General features: G+C 40.8%; 2 protein-coding genes across 3 annotated transcripts in view; one reads left to right on the top strand and one right to left on the bottom strand.

Annotated features, from left to right (window-relative positions):
• PSME3IP1 (proteasome activator subunit 3 interacting protein 1) overlaps positions 1–19,574 on the top strand; it is a 101,126-nt gene that overhangs the window by 715 nt on the left and 80,837 nt on the right. The gene's annotated exons all lie outside the window — the stretch shown is intronic.
• Positions 4,618–19,574, bottom strand: part of RSPRY1 (ring finger and SPRY domain containing 1) — a 54,583-nt gene continuing 39,626 nt past the window's right edge. For both annotated transcript variants that reach the window (XM_006148410.3, XM_006148411.3), the window contains exons 11-15: positions 15,772–15,883; positions 13,836–13,938; positions 13,322–13,474; positions 8,708–8,812; positions 4,618–6,162 (exon numbers count right to left, since the gene is read on the bottom strand). In XM_006148410.3, coding sequence (XP_006148472.1) covers positions 6,066–6,162; positions 8,708–8,812; positions 13,322–13,474; positions 13,836–13,938; positions 15,772–15,883 — 570 coding nt within the window. In that variant the 3' untranslated portion in view covers positions 4,618–6,065. The remainder of the gene's footprint in view (positions 6,163–8,707; positions 8,813–13,321; positions 13,475–13,835; positions 13,939–15,771; positions 15,884–19,574) is intronic.

Genomic DNA, 19,574 nt, shown 5'->3' with positions numbered 1-19,574 from the left:
GGTGAGATAATTCCAAGTTACTCTTTTTAGCACCAGCTGGAACTCAGGCATGGAGAAAGGTTTGCAGAATTACCAGCTAGACCAAGTATGAACTAGTTGAGCACTGGTTGAGCTCACGGCAAACTCAGCGAATTTTCTCCTGACCTGCTTTTTCTATATACTCATATTTGTGGACTAAGTAAACGTGCCCACCCTTCCTAAATCATTGGGGCCAGGGTGGAGGAGGAATAAAACAATTTCATCTGTTCTAGTTATCTATTGCTATTACAAGCACTTGAAAACTTATTGGGCTAAAACAATTAGTCTTTTTTTGCCTATAGTAGAAATCTCTATAGGATGTGGGCGCTTGCCCAAGATACAGAGACAGAAAGCAAAAAATCACCCCAAGGGGGGGATGGCCATGTTGCAATCTCTTCCCCTCCATTCTCCTCTCAGGATCTTCGGCATGCACGCACATGCAACCGGGTAAGTTTTAAGGACTTGAACCATGAACTTGAACCGTGGTTGACCTCGTGGGAGTCCAGCGATGTAACCATTACGCCGGCTGCTCGTACCAGTCGTCTTCATTTTTTTTTTTTTTTTAAGAATTATTTAATTTTATTTATTGTTTAATTTGGCCAGAGAAAGCAAGCAAGCCGCCAGGTCTGGGACTCAAACCGTGGTCAGCCATGGGGTAGTCCAACACCTTAACCACCATGCCACCTGCAAGCTCATGTATTTTTATTTTATTCTTTATTTAATTATTTTTTTACAATCCATTGCTTTAATTTTTTTGGAGCATTGTCCTTTATGGAGAGGTTTTTGCTATAGGGCACATGCGCTCGCCAGAGAGCCAGAGAGCCAGAGACAGAAAGCGAGTAAATCACCCCCCAGGGGGAAGGCCACGCCGCAATCCCTTCTCCGTTCTCCTCTCGGGATCTTAGGTATGCACGCATACGTGTCTGGCATGAGTTTAAGCCACTGGGTCCCGGACTTAAACTGCGGTTGACTAAATGGGAGACCAGCAACATAGCCATTACGCCAATTGCTGGTCCCTTTTTAACATTTTTTATAAAGGTTTTTGTTATAGGGCATTTGAGCTTGCTAGAGACAGCAGAGACCAGAGAACTGGAGAGGAAAAGTGAGAAATCACTCCCGAGGGAGATGGCCATGATGCAGTCCCTTCTTCATTCTCTAGGGATTTTGGGCACGCCCCAGTTAATCTGTTTATTAATCTGCAATTTGGGTAGGGCTTGGCAAGAACGGTTAAGTCTCTGTTCCACTTGGCATCAGTCAGTTGGGGCAGCTGGAATGAAACTAGAGGAGCTCTTCCAGACAGCTGACTTGTGGTTGGCAAACTAAGGTTAGCTCTTGGCCAGGAACTCAGCTGTGGCTGTCGGTCACAGGACTGGGGGGTCTCACCTTCTTTCCACGGAGGTCTTTCTGGGAATACTTCAGTTTTCTCATACCATGATAGCTGAGTCCAAGAGCAAGTATTTCAAGAGATGAGACGTGGAAGCTGGCACTCACTTAAAGACCTGGTACTGGAGAATGGCGTATCAATTCCGTGTATTCTTTTAGTTTGCTATAGGGCAGGGATTCTCCAACCTGCGGGACTGCAGACTGGTGCCAGTCCTTGGGCTGTTGGGGGCCAGGCTGTGGACCAGTTCCAGTCTGTGGTTCTTGCCCCACACCCAGATGATGCAGCAGGGGCTGGGTGGCAGGTCAGTGTTAAATCTGGTTGCTCCCCATTAACATTGCCAGCTGGGCTTTGCCTCCTGTATTGGCCTCTCATGGGAGCAGACTCTTGTGTGATTGTTACACTGTATGTTGTGATGTGGTCCTGGTGGAAAGTGCAGAGTAGATACGGTGTGCTTGGGTCATCCCGGGACCACCGCCACCCAGCCCCATCCATGGAGGGATTGCCTTCACTAGACTAGTCCCTGGTGCTGGGAAGGTTGGGGACCACCGCTATGGGGCGTGTGTAGTTATGGAGAGAGACAGAGAGAGGGAAAGTGAGAAAGCATCTCCAGAGGGGATGGCCGTACCCAATCCCTTCTTCATTCTCAGTCTTGGGCACACACATAATATGCATCAGCATGTTTTTTTTTTTTAATATATTTTATTCAACTTTATTTACTTATCTATTTTAATTTGACCACAGAGGGACAGAGTATGAGAGAGAGAGAGAAAGAAAAAGTGAGAGAGCAAGCCACCAGGTCTGGCACTCGAACCGAGTTTGGCCATGTGGGAGTCCAGTACCCTTAACCACCATGCCACCTGCTGGCCCCCAGCATGGTTTTTCCAAGCTGTTGGGTTAGAGCCTCAAACTGCCTAGCCAACCATGTGGGATCCAGCAGCCTCAACCACCACACCACTGGTTGGCCTGGACTTCCATGTATTCTACTGGTTAGGCAGTTCCCCAAGTTTAAGAGAGGAGACATAAACTTCAGTTCTTGATGGGAGGAATGCCAAAGAATTTGTGACCATCTTTTAATTCATTTTACCATCTCTGGATCTAGGAACAAATGGGGATAAAGATAATACTTAATCCACATGTGTTGAATATTGTGCTAAGTATTTAGAAATAATATTCCCTTTTGAAGTATTTGAAACCCTATGAGAAAAAAAACAAAAACTACTAAAAGGTGAGTAGTACAATATTACTACCATTTTATGGCTTGGGAAACCAAGGCTTAGTGAGGCCTACCTCCAGTTCTACTCTAACGGGCCTGTTTTCACTATCATGCTATTAGCCTCAATCTCTGGTTGTTAAATCATACTCTTGGAAATCAGAACCTGATTTTTTTCCCCAGAATCTCCAGAATTAGGCCCTTTTCCCACTTGAACAAAAACTTCATTAATAATAGTTTTTAAAATTCTTTGTGGGTTGACATTAGGTTTTTTCTAAGCAAATAAATAGTACAAGGTGAACGATGGACAGTCTTGGAAAGAGCTGATCTTAGTTGGACAGTTATCATGGACACTTTTAACATGGTTGAAATTCATACAAAAGTCATTTTCTGTCTGTGAAACTGTTTCAGTTTCTGTGACTGAATCACTGTTTTCTGGCACTTTTGCACAGAACATTTTGCACTTTCTCTTGCTCCACATCATTCAAAAAAGGTGGCAATTCATTAAAAAAATCCTTTTTTGGCGGGAACCCTGGATTTCCCCAATGAATCATTGGGGAAATTTCATCAATTAATTTTTCATGGTTTTCCTCTTGGTAATATATTAGCAGTAAAAGTCTAGCTTTAAATTTGTCTTAAAATGCTTCTGTTCACTGCACAATATGGATTTTCTTCCACACAGTTTGATAATCCCTAATTTTTTCTTTTTTTTTTTTTTAAAGTTTTTTTGCCATAGGGCTCATGTACTATTGTGTGTGTGTGTGTGTGTGTGTGTGTGTGAGAGAGAGAGAGAGAGAGAGAGAGAGAGAAAGTGAGAAATCACACCCCAGGGGGATGGCTATGCCATAGTCCCTTCTCCATTCTCCTCCTGGGATTTTGGGCATGTGCACATACACGTTCAGCATGATTTTTATGCCACCAGATCTGGGACTTGAACCTCAGTCGGCCATGTGGGAGTCTAGCACCTTAACCATTATACCACCTGTAGGTCTGTTTCTCTTCTATGTGGTGTACATAGCTCCAGGATTCCAACTTTGCCACCATTCTGGAGATGTAATCAATTTCATATTGAAGTCCATTTATTTTGTGAACTAGAAGTTAAGAGCTGGAAATGTAGACCATCTTAGGAACAAAGTTCAAGCGTAGATTTCTAGAAAGCGATTAGGCTCCTGCATTCCTTTGACTACTGACAGATTATTCCATCTATTTTTCTCAATTAACACTGAATTTATAAACCACCTCTTCCTTCACCTTGTAGCTGGAGTATTTCAGAAAGTCCTTACTGGTCTTAACTGTTTCCATTTTTGGCTTAGCCTCTATCCTTAACCTCTGTTCCATTTTCCAAACAGAAGCCAGAGCCATCTTTTAAAATAATTTATCAAGGAACTCCATGCAGCTTAAGCATGCAAAGTTAACCTTTGCTTTCGACTGCATTTAGGATTAAATGTAAAATAATGTGGCCTTTGTGAGCAGTTCCCGGCCTCTAACAGTGGAACATACGTGCCACCTGTCTCACTAGCTGCAAGCCTCTTCCATCGGATCCTGAGGACTCCTGAGTGTCTTTCCGCATCACTGAATCCCTTTGATCATCACATTGTGCTCACACAGCTACTTGGTCCTAGAAGCCTGTCCCGTCTCTCTACTTCCTCCTTTACATCCTACTAATGTTACTTCAGGTATCAGGTTTTCTGATACCTCCCTTCCCCCAAACCATCTAAATTAGGCCCCCCTCAATCTCTCTAGGACCCTATTCTTTTCTTTCAGGGCACTAACAATTTGTTAAATTAAGTACAAATATATTGTTTTCTCCCAGACCTAAGCACCAATATTTTATATGCTACAAAGGGACAGTGTCCAGCACATATTAGGTGCTCAATAAATAATTGCTGGATGGATAACCTTCTTAATTCTAATATTTGATCTTCTCCTGAAAAGTAGCCCTGCAGCTCTGACAGTATAATGTCTTGGAACCTTAGCAGCAGTCACCAATGAAAATTGTGAAATCTTAGTCAAAAAAGGCAACAGATGTTTTATTCTTCATTGCAAATTACTGTATTCACCACAAGCTAAAGAACATATATCTGTAGCTATATTTATATATATATATTTGGTTTATGGAAGACTAAAGACATGGAAAAAGAAATCCAGCACCTCAACAAGTACAGCCAGGAAGGAAATCAGCTCTGGAATAGGACAGGTTTAATGAACTACAAACAAGAAAGGGTGAGAAAGGAAGAAAAAAATGTGCACTGAGTTTAAGACACTGTAAAACTCAGAAGACATATTTACTATTCAAGTATAAACTCAGTAAGGACTTGGCATAAATTGAAAGGCAGCTGCTGAGGTACACCCTTATAAAATAAGTTCTATGAATTTACAATTCTACCTTCCAATTTTCTGGGAGAGAAAAACCAAACTCTTGAAGGTCTTCACTGGAGACCCTGAGAGGGATTAACACTTTTGATGAAGACGTCGTCGACAATTCATGATTGAATTTACTATTCAAAAGCATGTATTTATTGAAAACAATAGGAATATGTGTTCTCAGACTGTTCTCTAGAGTTTTGCAGACTATTAGTTCAAGAGTGTCAAAGTATATTACTTCCAAAAACAATACTGATTAAAAAAAATTTTCTTAAACAAAACCCAAAAAACCTGATTTGCTGATGGTTCCTTAAAAATATCCTAAATACCAAATATTCTCCAGTCTAACATTACAACTAATTTAAGAATTCCTCCTGCATTGGTAAAACTTTTTTCTCACAAAATGTGGGTACTGAAATTGGATAAAAACACCATGAATGTGAAAATACCACCAATTTTCTGCAGTTAAAAAAAAACTAGAATGTTCTTTGGAATCACTGAAATATAAAAAAATTTGGGTTTTTTTTCTACAGTCTGTGCACCTTCTTTCAGGTCCTCCGTGTTGCTTGTAGTAATGACCTGTGTGATTCTAGTCTTACAGATTCAAGTCTTGCAGTGCAATATCCACGCTTAGCACACTGGTGTCTCTCTGACCAGTGGGAGTTTATGCTTAACCCAGACATGCTGTTATGCTCCTCCATAATGACTTCCGCCCAAAATAAAAACATTAGAATATGACACGAAACATCCTGTGTTAAACAATCAAATGAACCCAACGTGGAGAATCCTGGTGTGGTTTCAGCACTCAGGAGGGCATCGTCTCCTATTGTTTTTCATGGAAGTACCAGAGGCCTGGCTGTTAGCATTCAGCTTTCCTTGGCCTTCAAGGAATCTCTCAGGGCTGGCAAGTTGGATTAGATTCTAAGAGAATTTTGTCTTTGTCAAACTACCATTTTTAGCATAAAATCTGGCCATGGCTATAAGTTTCAATGTGCGTACAAATGATTAGAGATGGATTTTTTTCTTTGTTTTTCTTTTCAACATCGGCTGGAACTGAGAAAGTCAGTCTGTGATGCCTCTTCACCTGGGTCATGAAATATGAGAAATCTGTCTGACTCTAGACACTATTTCTTTACGACACAATGGGCAGGTCTCCAACTGCAAGGCACAATCCATGCACAGGTCACTGAGGAGAAAGACATAAATCTCAGTCAAAGTAGTGCTTCGAAACATTAGACTCTTAACAACCAGATCTAAAATGTTAACAAGTTTGTTAATTAAAGGGGTAATAAGTATACGGTTTTAAAAAGTAAAGTAAATACTTAAGTAACAAATTTCCCTCCCGTTTCTGATCTTCAATCTTCCTCTTCAGAGGAACACATCAAATAAAAGTCATGGCATTCTTCCAGAAAGTCTGTATGTGTACAGCACATACATACAGATGTATACATGTGAGTGGGGCTATAATGCTATTTTTTTCCCTGGTTGGCCATATTCCAGTATCATTTACTGAGTAGTTCATCTTTCACCACAGATTAGATGCAATACTTTTATTATACATCAATTTTTATTTTTAGTTCTATTTCCAGCTTCTATGCTGTTCCATTGTTCCATCATTCTTGTCAAATACTGGGACCAAACTACTTATGTTTATTTTAATACACACACACACACACACACACACACACACACACATATATATAATTTTTGTACAGAGGTTTTTGTTATCAGATGCATGCACTCTCCAGAGAGATACAGAGAAACAGTAAGTGAGAAATCAGCCACCAGAGGGGATGACCACGCTGCAATCCCTTCTTCTCTGTTCTCCTCTTGAGATTTTGGGCATGCACGTAACACGTACCCAGCATGAGTTTTAAGCTGCCGGGTCTGGGACTCAAACTGTGGTCAACTATGTGGGAGTCCAGTAACAAAACCGTTACACCATCTGCTGATCCCTATTTTAATATATTTTAAGATATGGTAGGGTTGTTCTTTCCAAACCTCTTTTTCGAGATTTTCTTTCCTTAAACTTTTAAATTAGCTCATCTACTCCTGGGAGGTAGGGGAAGGGATCACTTTGCCCTTTTCATATGGACCATATTAAGCTTAGAGTTTAGGGAAAACTAGGACCTTTATAGTACAGGTCTTCCTACCCAAGAACATTCATTCAAGTCTTCTGCCACATTCCTTGGTAGTTTAAATGTCTTTATATAGGCATCACAGATTTCTTGGTCTGTATTCTCAGGTAGCTTTTTTTTTATCATTGTGAAAGGAATCTTTAGTTACATTATCTGATTGGTGATTATTTATACATACAGCTAGAAGAGCTATGAATTTTTGTATATTTTGTAAGTCACGGTGGCATTTAAATTTTCTCCCTAGCATCTCTTGCAATGCTTCCAGTGGGTCATTATTAAAAAGTTGCTACTAGGGGCCAGCAGGTGGTGTGGTGGTAAAGGCGCTGGACTCCCATGTTGGTGACTGCAGTTTGCGTCCTGGACCCAGTGGTTTGAAACTCACATGTGTGCGTGCGTGTGCAAAATCCCAAGCTGAGATTTGAGGAGAAGGGACTGCAGCATGGCCATATCCCTGGGGGGTGGGGTGGGATTTCTTACTTTCCCTCTTTCTGTCTCTCTTGCTGTATCTGGCTATAAAACCCTGACAACTAAAACCTGCACAGGTGCTCAAACTGAGAAATCCTGAACTGTAGAGTCATTAGGGAGAAATCACAACTGGAGTTATAGTGCCTGTCTTTTGGAAGGGAGATTCGTATAGCTAAGGATGAAAAGAGAGACTGCACACAGTTCCCTTAACAGCCAATTAGATAATAATACATTTCAGAAGACAACAGATAGATATAGCTCAGGCTCATCATTCCAGGAGATGACAGACTGGGGCCCATCATTCCAGGCTCTGGACTAGTGGGAAACCTGGGGGTAAAGCAACAAGAACAAGGCAGGCCAGCCTACAGCTGCCTGTAACATGAGCGAGGCTGCTGCTCATACACAACGAGCACGTGGATTGGCCAGGGCCATGGTGTCGCCTGGTTCTCATTCTCTTCCCTGTCTAATCCTAATTGGGATGGCCTTCTTAGGGCCCATCTTATTTGCTGCTCTAGCCGATGCTTAGACACGCTGTTCTGTAGGATCCAGGCTGCCCTCTCAGTTCATCTCACACAGCTAAAGTTTGGCTTCATGGCAAAGAGGCTGTTGACCTTCTTAATGGTCGAAGTATAAATAAAAAGTTAATGAGGGAGCTTTATAACTAAAAATGATTGCCTGAGAAGCTCATAAATAGCATTACATCTTTTACATTTTGTGAAACTGAAAATTTTTTGGCTTCATGGCAAAGAGGCTGTTGACCTTCTTAATGGTCGAAGTATAAATAAAAAGTTAATGAGGGAGCTTTATAACTAAAAATGATTGCCTGAGAAGCTCATAAATAGCATTACATCTTTTGTAATGAAAATTTGTCAAAAATATAGTACTGAGTAAACAAAACAAAGATGAGTCCTCCTGTCAGGCAGCTTCTTCTATTTCAGGTGCCACTTTCTGGAAGATAGCTTGGTACTACTTGGCAAAGCCTTAATTCCTCATTCAGCCCACTCTGCTTACAATAAACCTTGATGGAACAGCTATGGAACTGGGAGCACTCTAGAAGCAGTTCAGAAACAGGATGAAACTGCCTACTGCAGAGTACAAAAGAGGAAATAACCAAACAAACCCTTGTACCTGTGTCCACATGGCTTCAGTTGTGTGTCTGCTACCTCATCGCAACAAAGGGAGCAGCAGTTTTCTCGGATACTGACTTGCTTCAGCAGAGCAAGACGCCTGTGCCTGAGGAGAAAAAGCAGTTTGAAACTCATTTTATCAACAAGTAAATGGGCCTGTTAGCACTGGCACACACAAAACGCTTTGAAAATGCTCTGTATACATGAGGTGTACCATGTGTTCCTTACGCTTTGTTCAGACAAGTTTTCATGCATGAGTTTTCATTTCAGTCTTACAGTGATTTTCTGAAGTAGGGAATGAAGGAGGTATGACCACTCCCATTTTACAGATGAAGAAATGAAAGGTTAAGGAAATAGTTTGTATAAGGTCACACATAGTAGAGTCAGGAACTGAATTAAAATCCTTTGGTTCTACGTCCAGTGCTGTTCTCATTAAAAACACATTTATTTAAAGCAAATTTCAACCTTTCAAGTCAGACATCTCAAGAGTGATGAAAAACATAAAGCCTTTCCCAAAATACATAGACACACACACAGACACACGTTTTTACACAATTTCAAGGGCTTTATGACAGTCCACCACAGCCTTCCTCCAAGTCCAGAAACCTTAAGTTAGAACCTTCCTTTGTATTGTGACTCGGCATGGAACAGTAAAGCAGAGAGGCAGGACCAATCCTCTGAAGGTATAGCCCTGATGTACCTTTAAGCGAAACATGAAATACTCAGTTCACTTATGGGCTTAGTGTGCCAGGCACTACTGCAAACCTTGGGGAGTGAGCAGTGCACAGGACTAAAGAGGTATGCCCGCCTTCAGAGAGCTTACGCGCTAGTGGGGGAAATGGAAACACAAGATAAATAAGCAACATAGACAGGATATTAAATGACTACTATGAAGAAAACAAAATGGGAAGGACAGGTGTGTGTCATGAAAGGTGGTGTATGAGTTAACACTTTTAAATATGGTGATCAGGGAAGCTCTCACAAAGGTGATATTTAAGTAAAGATATGAAAGGAATGAGGTTTTTGGGTGTCTGCAAAGACCATTCTAGATAGCAGAAACAGCAAGGGCAAAGGCCCTCCTGAGGCTAGAAGAGGCCTGGTATGTTTTAAGAGCAGCAAGGAAGCCAGGGTGGCTGAAGGAGCATGGGAGAGGGTAGGAGATAAAGTAAGACAAATATTGTGGAGAAAGTTGAGGACAAATTGTGTAGGGCCTGGTAGGTCACTGTAAGGATTTAGGCTTGAGTTTTTTGAGCAGGGAAATGCACAAACTGATTTATGTTGTAACAAGATCATCTGGAGGCAGTGCTGACTAGAATACAAGAGGTCAAGGTAGGAACAGAGTAGTCAGAAGCCAGGGAAAAATAATACAGGTGGGAAACAGACGGGCCTGGGACCACAGTGGCAACAGTGAGAGTGGTAAGCAGTTGGATTGGGGACCTATACTAAAGGCACAGCCCACAGAATCTGCTGAGATGGGACATGGGAATGGCAGAAAGTAAGGGGCCAAGGATACTCTAGGATTATGGTCAGGGAAACTGGAATGAAAGGAGCTACTAACAGATGAGGAAGACTGTACTAGAGGCAGTGGCTATGTGTGGATGACTGCTGTGGTTGAGAAGTAGGAAAACAGTCTTCACTGTACTATTATAGTCTTCGGTATTTGAAATCTTCTATGATAAAAATGTTAAGAGAAAAAAAGTGAATAGGAGAAGAATTGGAGATGGAGAATATTTAATATAGAACAATTTACCCTGATAGTAATAGGGCCATTATCTCCTACCCTGAAACCAGAAAAGAATACTTCATTTTATTTTATTTTTTTAGTTTGTAAGAGGGTGCATACTTTTGTCAGGGACAGAAAGAGAAAGTGAGGAAGTATCTCCCATGGGGACAGCCATGTTGCATAAAATCTGTTCTCCTCCATTTCAGCATCTTGGGCATGCATGCATTTGTGCCTGGCTGCTTTTTCAAACTACTGGGTCTGGGACTTGAACCACATAGTTGGCCATGTGGAATCCAGCTGCCTTACCCACCATGCCACCAGCTAGTCCAGGAATACTGTTCTAATAATTAAACTATGAGTAAAAAACGATCCCAAAATATGTTTTTGGAGCACAGGCTGAAAATATTAACAGCACAGGGGCCATCAGGTGGTGTAGTGGTTAAGGCGCTGGACTCCCACATGGCTGACTTCAGTTTGAGTCCTGGACCTGGTGGCTTGCTTTTTCATTTTCCCTGTTTCTCTCTCTAGTAGGTATACATGCCCTATAGCAAATTAAAATATAATAATAAAATTAAATAAATTTTTTTTGGAAAGGTCTTTGCTATAAGGCACATGCACTCGCCAGAAAGACAGAGATAGAAAGCGAGAAATCACGCCCCCAGGGGGATGACCACGCTGCAATCCCTTCTCCATTCTCCTCTCAGGATCTTGGGCACACATGCACATGCACCCGGCATGAGTTTAAACTACCGGGTCCAGGACTCAAACCATGGTTGACTACATGGCAGTTCAGCAACATAGCCATTATGCCAACTGCTGATCCCAAATAATTCTTACAAAATATATTAATGGCAGGACCAGCAGTTAGTGTAATGGCTATGTTGCTGGACTCCCATGTAGTCAACCACGGTTCGCGTCCCGGACCTGGTGGCTTAAAACTCACGCTGGGCGCGTGTGCGTGCGTGCCTAAGATCCTGAGAGGAGAATGGAGGAGAAGGGATTGTGGCGTGGCCATCCCTCCTAGGGGGTGATTTCTCGCTTTCTGCCTCTCTGTTTCTCTCTGTCTGTCTGGCGAGTGCACATGCCCTATAGCAAAAACCTCTCAAAAAAAAAAAATTAATGGCACAGAAAATAGTCTTAGGCAAATTGACACTTGATGTCACAATTTGTAATTAAGTACAACTGGAATGTTAAAGGGAAAAAGGTACCAGCAGGAGGGAGAATGGTATTAAGGAGGGCACTCAGTTAGGCTCCTGCCACTCCGATCTTTATGTCACTGTGAGAACCAAAGCCTAGATACACTGCAGTATTGAGAGCTTGTAATTCTGCCATTCTTATTCAAGGCAGGATGAACTTGATGAACTTTTACATTTATAGTCAGTAAAAGCCAAAATGTAAGCTGCCTACAAAAGGAGACTTCCTGACAGTTGATGCCACTGTCATCCACATTTGGAAAGTTTAATTCTATAGGAGTGCTTAAATACTGAAGCAATTTTAACCAAGGCCAGTCTCGAAGTCAGTTCTTAGATAAGTTGTGCCTTTCAGGGTTTATGGGAGAAGACAGACTTATCTGTAGGCTTCATCCAAGAAAAAGGCAGGCTAGATAAAAAAAGGAATGGGATATGACAGATAAGAGAGAGATGTCACTGCAGACTTTCACCAAGAGGAATTTAAAGTTCAGAATCTCTATCAGGCACTTGGACAAGTTGGAAAAAAGTTCTCAGAATGAACCTCAGACCTCCAAGGGGGGATAAAAGCAGCCCTTATGTTCTTGGAATATTACTGAGTCTTTGCTGCTTGCAGGCAGTGCTGCTGTCACTGGGACATTTTTGACTTCACATGGAAACTGCCAAGCCACTGAGAAGGGTGCAAGGTGAGGCACAGCCCAGAGGGCTGCTTGTAGACAGGCGTTTTGAGCCAAAAACAGGAGCTAGGACATTATGTTGGATACCTTCAGGGGCATAAGAGTCCCACACTAGCTACATTGTGGCTGGTATGGTCCCCTCCACTGCTCAGGGAGAAACTCTTATTGATCATAACACGTGTGGCATCAGTAAAGGAATCCTCTTGCTTATACAGACCCCGGCAGCTGCTCTGTTAGAAATGATAAACTTTGGCTCACACTATAAAACAAGCTTCAGCTTGAAGTAATTACTAGGAAGCAGCTGGAGTCTTTCTCAGCTTAAGGAACAGACTATGTTCATCTCATAAAGAAGAAAAAACAGGCATTCATCTGATGAGACAAAGCCAGTCAGTTCTTGTGAAATAAGGGCCATGAAATTTTATGCAAGATGGCATTCACTGTCCTAATGGTGGTGAGACAGTGTTAGCATCTTTGCCACACAGCTAAAATCCAAGAAGCCTGTTTCAATAAAACCAAGTTTGTTTCAAGATGAACTTAATTTCCTAGTATTTAGGCTTTTTAAAATGACATTCAAGTGAAGTTAGTTTGCAGTTTTTTATGCATGTGTTATATTTTTCTGACTTTTATGTCAATGTTATTTGGTTTATGAAAATAATTTGGAAGTGTTTTTTCTTTCTTTCTGGGTTCTGAAACATTTTAAATAATAGCAAAGTTACCTGACCTAAAGATTTGGTGGCACTTCCCTGTGAAACCACCTAGGACTGGTGCTTTTTGGGGACATAGTTCTTCATTTTTTTCTAATTAATTTTATAATAATTGGTTTGTCTATATCTTTTATTGGATCAGTTTTAGTAATTTTTATTTCCTAGAAATTCATCCAGTTCTACTTAGGTTTTCAACATCGTGTGTTAAAATTTTAAAAACATGTCTTATAACCACCATGCCACCTGCCAGCCCCTCTTAGAAATTAAAAAAAATTCTCATCAGATGCATGTGAAAGTCTGGAGAAGCCCGGGCAGATTCCTTACCTTGGCAAAATAATTTTTTCTTCAGGTGTTAGGAAGGCATAGTCATTGAAAGTGCTAAATTTCATAGATGGTGGATATTTGAATGGTTTTGCTCCAAAATTGAACTCACATTGTTGATATGACATGAAACTAGCTGCTGCAAAAAATCCAGATCTGCAAATAAAAAATTAGGACAGAAGTCAACAGAACTTAAGGGGGGAAAAAAAGAAGAAAAGTTTATATAGAGTGGTTTTCAGAATGTCACCATGAGCTGTTACACATTCTAGCTGAAAAGGTGACTGTCAGTTTACTAACCCAAGTGAGTCTGTCAACCAGAGAATATCCTGCCTTTAACCCCCTATATATCAAACTTTGGAAGAGTTTTAAGATTAAAGGGGTTCCCAATTATTTGAAAGAAATCAATTTTCCATCATAAATGCCTATGTAAATGGACAAACTTTCTTTTTTTTTTCCCACTGGGGAAGAGTGCATTCCACAAATCTACTCAGATTTTTGACTGAAGAGAGCTACTTACACAGTAGATGAAAAGACCTGTTTCTCAGGAGGCAGCTGGTTGCCATTCAAAAAGAAGATCATTTGCTTTTCATTCAAGTCTAACAGAAACCCTACTGTGTCTCCTAGAAGATAAAGTGAAATACTGTTAGGATAATGGTGTGTACTACCAGGATTTTGCTAAATGTCTCAAGTGTTTCAGTGGCAATGTATTAAAGCTGCAACTTAAGCCACATATTCAACATGTTCATCTTGTTTCTTCTGTAACTGATTAGATCCCCACATACCAATAGTTTATTGCACTACTAAAAACAAATGCTGTCCAATGAACTGTGACAAGTCATCAATTGCACAATGCATCTCAATTTCAAAGATGTTAAAATGTGGGGAATATGTGCATTTTTGGGATCAATGAAATATATACAGTTAAGAACAAATTCATGTGCTCATTTGCCTCTCTGGTGAGACTTAAAACTCCCTAGATAACAACTACCCAAAAACATGTTAAGAAAATAAAAAGCATTCATCTTTAGTAATCAATAAAACAAAATGGTGACACCTCACCTTTTGTTTTTTACACTGTCAAAGTTAAATGAAATTACAGTGATAACAGGACACTCAATGCTGGTAGAGGAAAATCTAGCAATATATAGCAAGAGCTTCAAAATTTTGAATGTCCCCCTCCCCTAGCCAGGTAAGTTTTATTTTTAAGAATTTAACTTGAGAAAATCTAGAATGGCTTATAATGATAATTTTAAGGACCGGCCCTGTAGCACAGTAGTTTAATACTGTGTGTGGGGAGACAGATCCCACATGGCCAACTACAGTTTGGATCAGCAGCTTGAAAAACATGTTGAGTATGTGTATGTGCATGCCCCAAATCCTGATGGAGTAGAGAAATGGGGGAGAAAGGACTGTGACAAGACAACACCTCTCCTCACCCCCACCTTGGAGGGTTCTGTCTATCTCTGACAAGCACATGTGTCCTCTGGCAAAAAAAGGGGGGGGGGAATGTCAATGTCCAACAGATGCATTAATCAATATATTGGTAAAACAATGATGTGAGTAAACATTGAGAAGCCATTAGCAAGTACTGTAATTTAATAACTTGGAAAGCTGTTCAAGGTATTAAGTATAACAACAAAAAATATACACACCAAATGTAAATTACAAAAAAAAAATTTAAATGGAGGAATTATTATTATTATTATTTTTTTAAGTTTTTTTTACCCATAGGGTACCTTTGTTCACTGGAGAGACAGAGACGGAAAGAGAGGGGAAGTCTGAAAGCACCCTACCAGGGGGTCTGGCAATGCTGCAATCCCTTCTCCTTTCAGGATTTTGGGCACACATGCGCATGCACCTGTTGTTATTTTTAAGCTGCTGGGTCCAGGGTTCAAACTGCAGTTGGTCATGTGAGAGTCCAGCACTTTACCCACATGCCACCTTTACTTTCCTATTAATTTAAGGACTTTTTTAAACAACAGAGGGTGTATGTGCTGACCAGAAAGACCAAGGGAGAGGAAGAGACAGAGAGAGGGAGACAGCACCCCTCGATGGGAGGGTTGTCAACTATAGTCTCTTCTCCACATCTCCATTTTGTTAGGATTTTGGGCACTCAAGCACATCTGCCCAAGCACGTCCCTCAAGCCACCAGGGTCAGGATTAGAGCCTTGTTTGGCTATATGGGACATGGCTTCCTCAACCACTAGGCCATGGGGCTAGATCTAATTTAAGAATTTATTATTGTGAAATCTTCTTTATACCAGAAGGGCTCCACTAGAGGTAAATTCTTCAAGGATATTGTTCATATCCATAGCAGTGATACACAGGCTAATATCCCTTTTCATATTCAACCTTGTTCTAATAGATATTTTAAGGCCTAACGTAATAAATGCCTCATAATAACCAGATGTCTTAACCTAGTCAATAAATTTGTGATGAAGAAGAATGTATACCTTCTTTCCAGCATGGATGTAAATGAGGCTTACTTCTGGCATTGTACCAAATCAGCTGCCGGCAGCCATCATATGCACAGGAGTATTCGTCATCCCCAATGCCGTAGCCTTCCTGGAGAGAGACAAGACCCTGAAGGTTAGCAAGGTCTACCTGCTTGGACCTGGAAGAAAGTGTTTTTTTTTTAGAACCATTAACCTAGTGGCTGTTATTTTAGCTTTCTGGATGAAGAGAGAACCTATGATTCTTGGAAAATACTAAAATTATTTCCTAAATCTTGGTTTCAAGTGAATAGATAAGGATTTCACCAACAAATACTTGCCAAGTGCCTCCTTTGTTTCAGGCACTTTCACATTTGTTAGTTCATTTAATTCTCAATAACCACACCAAGTGGGCGGTGGTATTAACACTGTATTTTAAGGGAAACTAAGGCTCAGAGAGGTCAGCTATCTTGTAGTTGGCCAAAGATAATTTTGGACCTAAATTCTGATTCCAGGATTAGTATTCTTCCCATATTACACATTTCTTGCTTGTAATTGACTTCAAAATACCCAAATGCTCAATGATTTCAAAACTGCACACAAGAGTAAGTTTCAGTAGATGATCATCTAAAAGCTATTCTGAGGTCAGTTCAACTTGAGCATCACACAGGTCCCTGGCAGTTTCTTCTTTTATTACTGACTGCCTTTTAATTATTTCACAGAATTCTTAAAAATAAAAGAGAAGATGGAATCTTAAGAAATTATTTTAAGGGGCAAGCAGGTAGTATGGTGGTTAGGGCACTTGACTCCCACATGGTAGACTGTGGTTTGAGTCCCGGACTTGGCAGCTTCCTTTCTCACTTTTGCCCTCTTTCTTCCTGGTGAGCATGTGGGCCCTATAGCAAATTAAAAAATAATCATAATAAAAGAATAAATAATATAAAAAAGGAAATTATTTTAAGTCCTCATTAAAAAAGTAGAAGAAATGGAAAGAACATGTAAATCAGACAACTACTAACTCTAAGGATCAATAGGGAAAAGCTTTAGTGCAAAAGGAATGAATATATGGGCCAAATCCAACTAAGATCTCAGGCCGTGATAGTTTGTTTTTCTTTTTCTTTTTATTAAAGAGTTATTTATTTAATTCCATTTGTTATTATTATTATTATTTTTTATTTGACCAGAGAGAGAGAAAGGGAAAGCGAGAAAGCAAGCTGCCAGGTCCAGGACTCGAACTGCTATTGACCATGTGTGACTCTAGTTGCCTTTAATCACCACGCCAACTGCTGGTCCCAGTTTTTCTACAGAGTAAACAGTGCAGGGAGGAACTGGAAAAAAGTTCTGACAAACTCCTTAACTAAGAATGTACAAAATTCTTAGATTACAACATACTGAATTTAGATGGATTTTCTCAAAGGGACACCTCTGATTTAGCTGCAGATATGCAATATTCAGGCTACTGAAGAGTTGCATGAGGAGCTGGCTCGCCAGGGCAGTGGTTAAGTACAGTACCATAGGGAGCTAAATCCACATGACTGACCAGGGTTTGAATCCCAGCCATGGAGGCTTGAAAAACACATTAGGCACTCGTGTGTACCTGCCCAAATCTTGACAAGGTACAAAAGGAGAAAAAAGGATTGGAGTGTGACTATGCCCATTGGGGGGAGCTCTCTTTCTCTCTCTCTGGCTACTGTCCATGCTCTCTCACCAAAAAAAAAAAAAAAAAAAAAAAAAGAGTTGAATAAACGTGCATCTAATTGCAAGTTAGGTAAAGAAGAAATTCACAAGTCTACCAGAAAGAATACCTTGCTATCCCTTTCAAAGGATAGATAAGTCAGTAAGTAAGAAAACTTAAACACCACTACAATTTGGGTCTTGGGACATAGGCAAAAGGCAAGCAATTCTTATCTTCACTTTCCAATGTCCTGGGAAGCACTTGACAGAGCAGTTCAAAGAAATTCCTAGAAGATGCCTAGTCATCAAGAGCTGGTAAAGAACAGAGGGGTTCTACATTCTTTACCATGCTTTGTCGTCATGACTGGATGAATTCCACAACCAAGTGGCACTGTGGTGCAAAGGAGGAACTCTAATAATTGTAACCACAGTTATATTTCTCTAGATCTAAGTAGGTGCCTCTGCCTAGCAGAGATGCACTTTAAAAACATCCTTTGAGGAACTAGCAGATGGTGTAATGGCTATGTCAACAGACTCCGATGTAGTTGAGCGCAGTTCGCATCCCGGACCCAGGCCAGGCATGTATGCATGCGTGTCCAAGATCCCGAGAAGAGAATGGAGGAGGAGGGATTGTGGCGTGGCCATCCCCCCTGGTGGAGTGATTTCTTGCTTTCTGTCTCTCTCTGTCTTTCTGGTGAGTGTACATGCCCTAACCTCTCCCCCCAAAAATATAAATAAATTAAATTAAAAAATTAAAATTCCTTTGAGGGCCAGCTCCATGGTGCAGTAACACACTGTTCAAGTGAGAATGAATTCCACATGGCGATTGTGGTTCAGATCTTTGCCCTGGTCAACCTGAAACACACTGAGCATGCCCATGAGTGCCTAGGACCTAATGGGCTGAAGGACTGGGAGAAGGAGATTGTGGAATGACCAGATCTTGAGGAAGGTGCTCATATCTATCTTTCTCATGTGTGTGCATGTGTTCTACTGTGAATAAAGAAAACTCTATTCTGACTTAAAAAAAAAAAATTCCTTTGGGCTTACATCTCAAAGGGAAATCTAGATGACTAGTTCCTCTTTCAGCTTAAAATCAATCCCAATTAGAAGTAACTTTGGTTTCCACTAACTGGGACAGATAAATGAGAAGAGTGGCTAGCTTGGTATTTGGGATGATCATTTTGTGTCATGGCCCATATGGCTAAATGAATGTGTGCCTGAGTGGTGGGGGCTGTGGATTTGAAGATAAACATAGAAATAAACACACATGGTGCCATGTAGTTCTATGTAAATTAAAAAAAAATCTTTTGGGCAAATTCTGATTAAACACATGTGACTTCCTTTAGACATGCTGCTCAGCAGTCTTGGTAACAACAGGCAGCTAGAGTATTCACATGTTAATTGCACTCATTGCCCTGCAAATGACTGCTCACAGAACTACCTTTCTGCATATGTCTAAAGGTCACAGTGTTTGCTCAGATTGGCAGTTCTCCACAATTTTGAACTGCTTGTTTTCTAGTTATGAATATTTTAGTAATGGAGATACTACTAAAATCAAGCAATGAGTTTATCCATAGCTTGTCATTCAGGGAATAGTTTGAGAGCCTTCCCCATGTAGTGGACACTCCTTTTTTCTGCTGTATGGCAATCCAACCTCTTTCTGTTATAGGGAATGTAATGAAGATAGTGTCTTCTTGCTTCCTGCTCTGGAAGTGGTGGGGTAAGATATGACACAGACATGGTCAACTGGACCCTCCCATCAGAAACTCACTGTGATGCAAGTGACCCCACACTGAGAGATGGTTGGAACTGATTCGCCACAGCAGTGTTGGCTACATCCTGGCCAGATCATTCTCCTAAACACTGGCTGTTGTATTTCCTGTCTCTTGGCTCCATCAATACCTTAAGCCTGTCTAGTTCCCAAACCTCTCAAGAGCCTGTGAAAACCTGACAGGCTTCCAAGTCATTCCTTTTCTGTTGGCGATAGCCAGAGAAGTCAGTCATTTTCTCCAAGGCAGGATGCTGCATCAGGGGAAGGAGCAAGGCCTGACCATGATTTAAGATCTTCTTCAGCAGTGACTTTGGGCAATTTCTCTAGCCCTCATTTTTTTTTTTTTTTTTTTTGGGGGGTTTTTTGTTTAATGTGGGTT

This window comes from Tupaia chinensis, unplaced genomic scaffold, assembly GCF_000334495.1.
Source record: "Tupaia chinensis unplaced genomic scaffold, TupChi_1.0 Scaffold000235_1, whole genome shotgun sequence".
Taxonomy (NCBI): Eukaryota; Metazoa; Chordata; class Mammalia; order Scandentia; family Tupaiidae; genus Tupaia; species Tupaia belangeri.
Note: the sequence above shows the minus strand (reverse complement) of the source record. Positions and strands in the feature narration are given on the sequence as shown.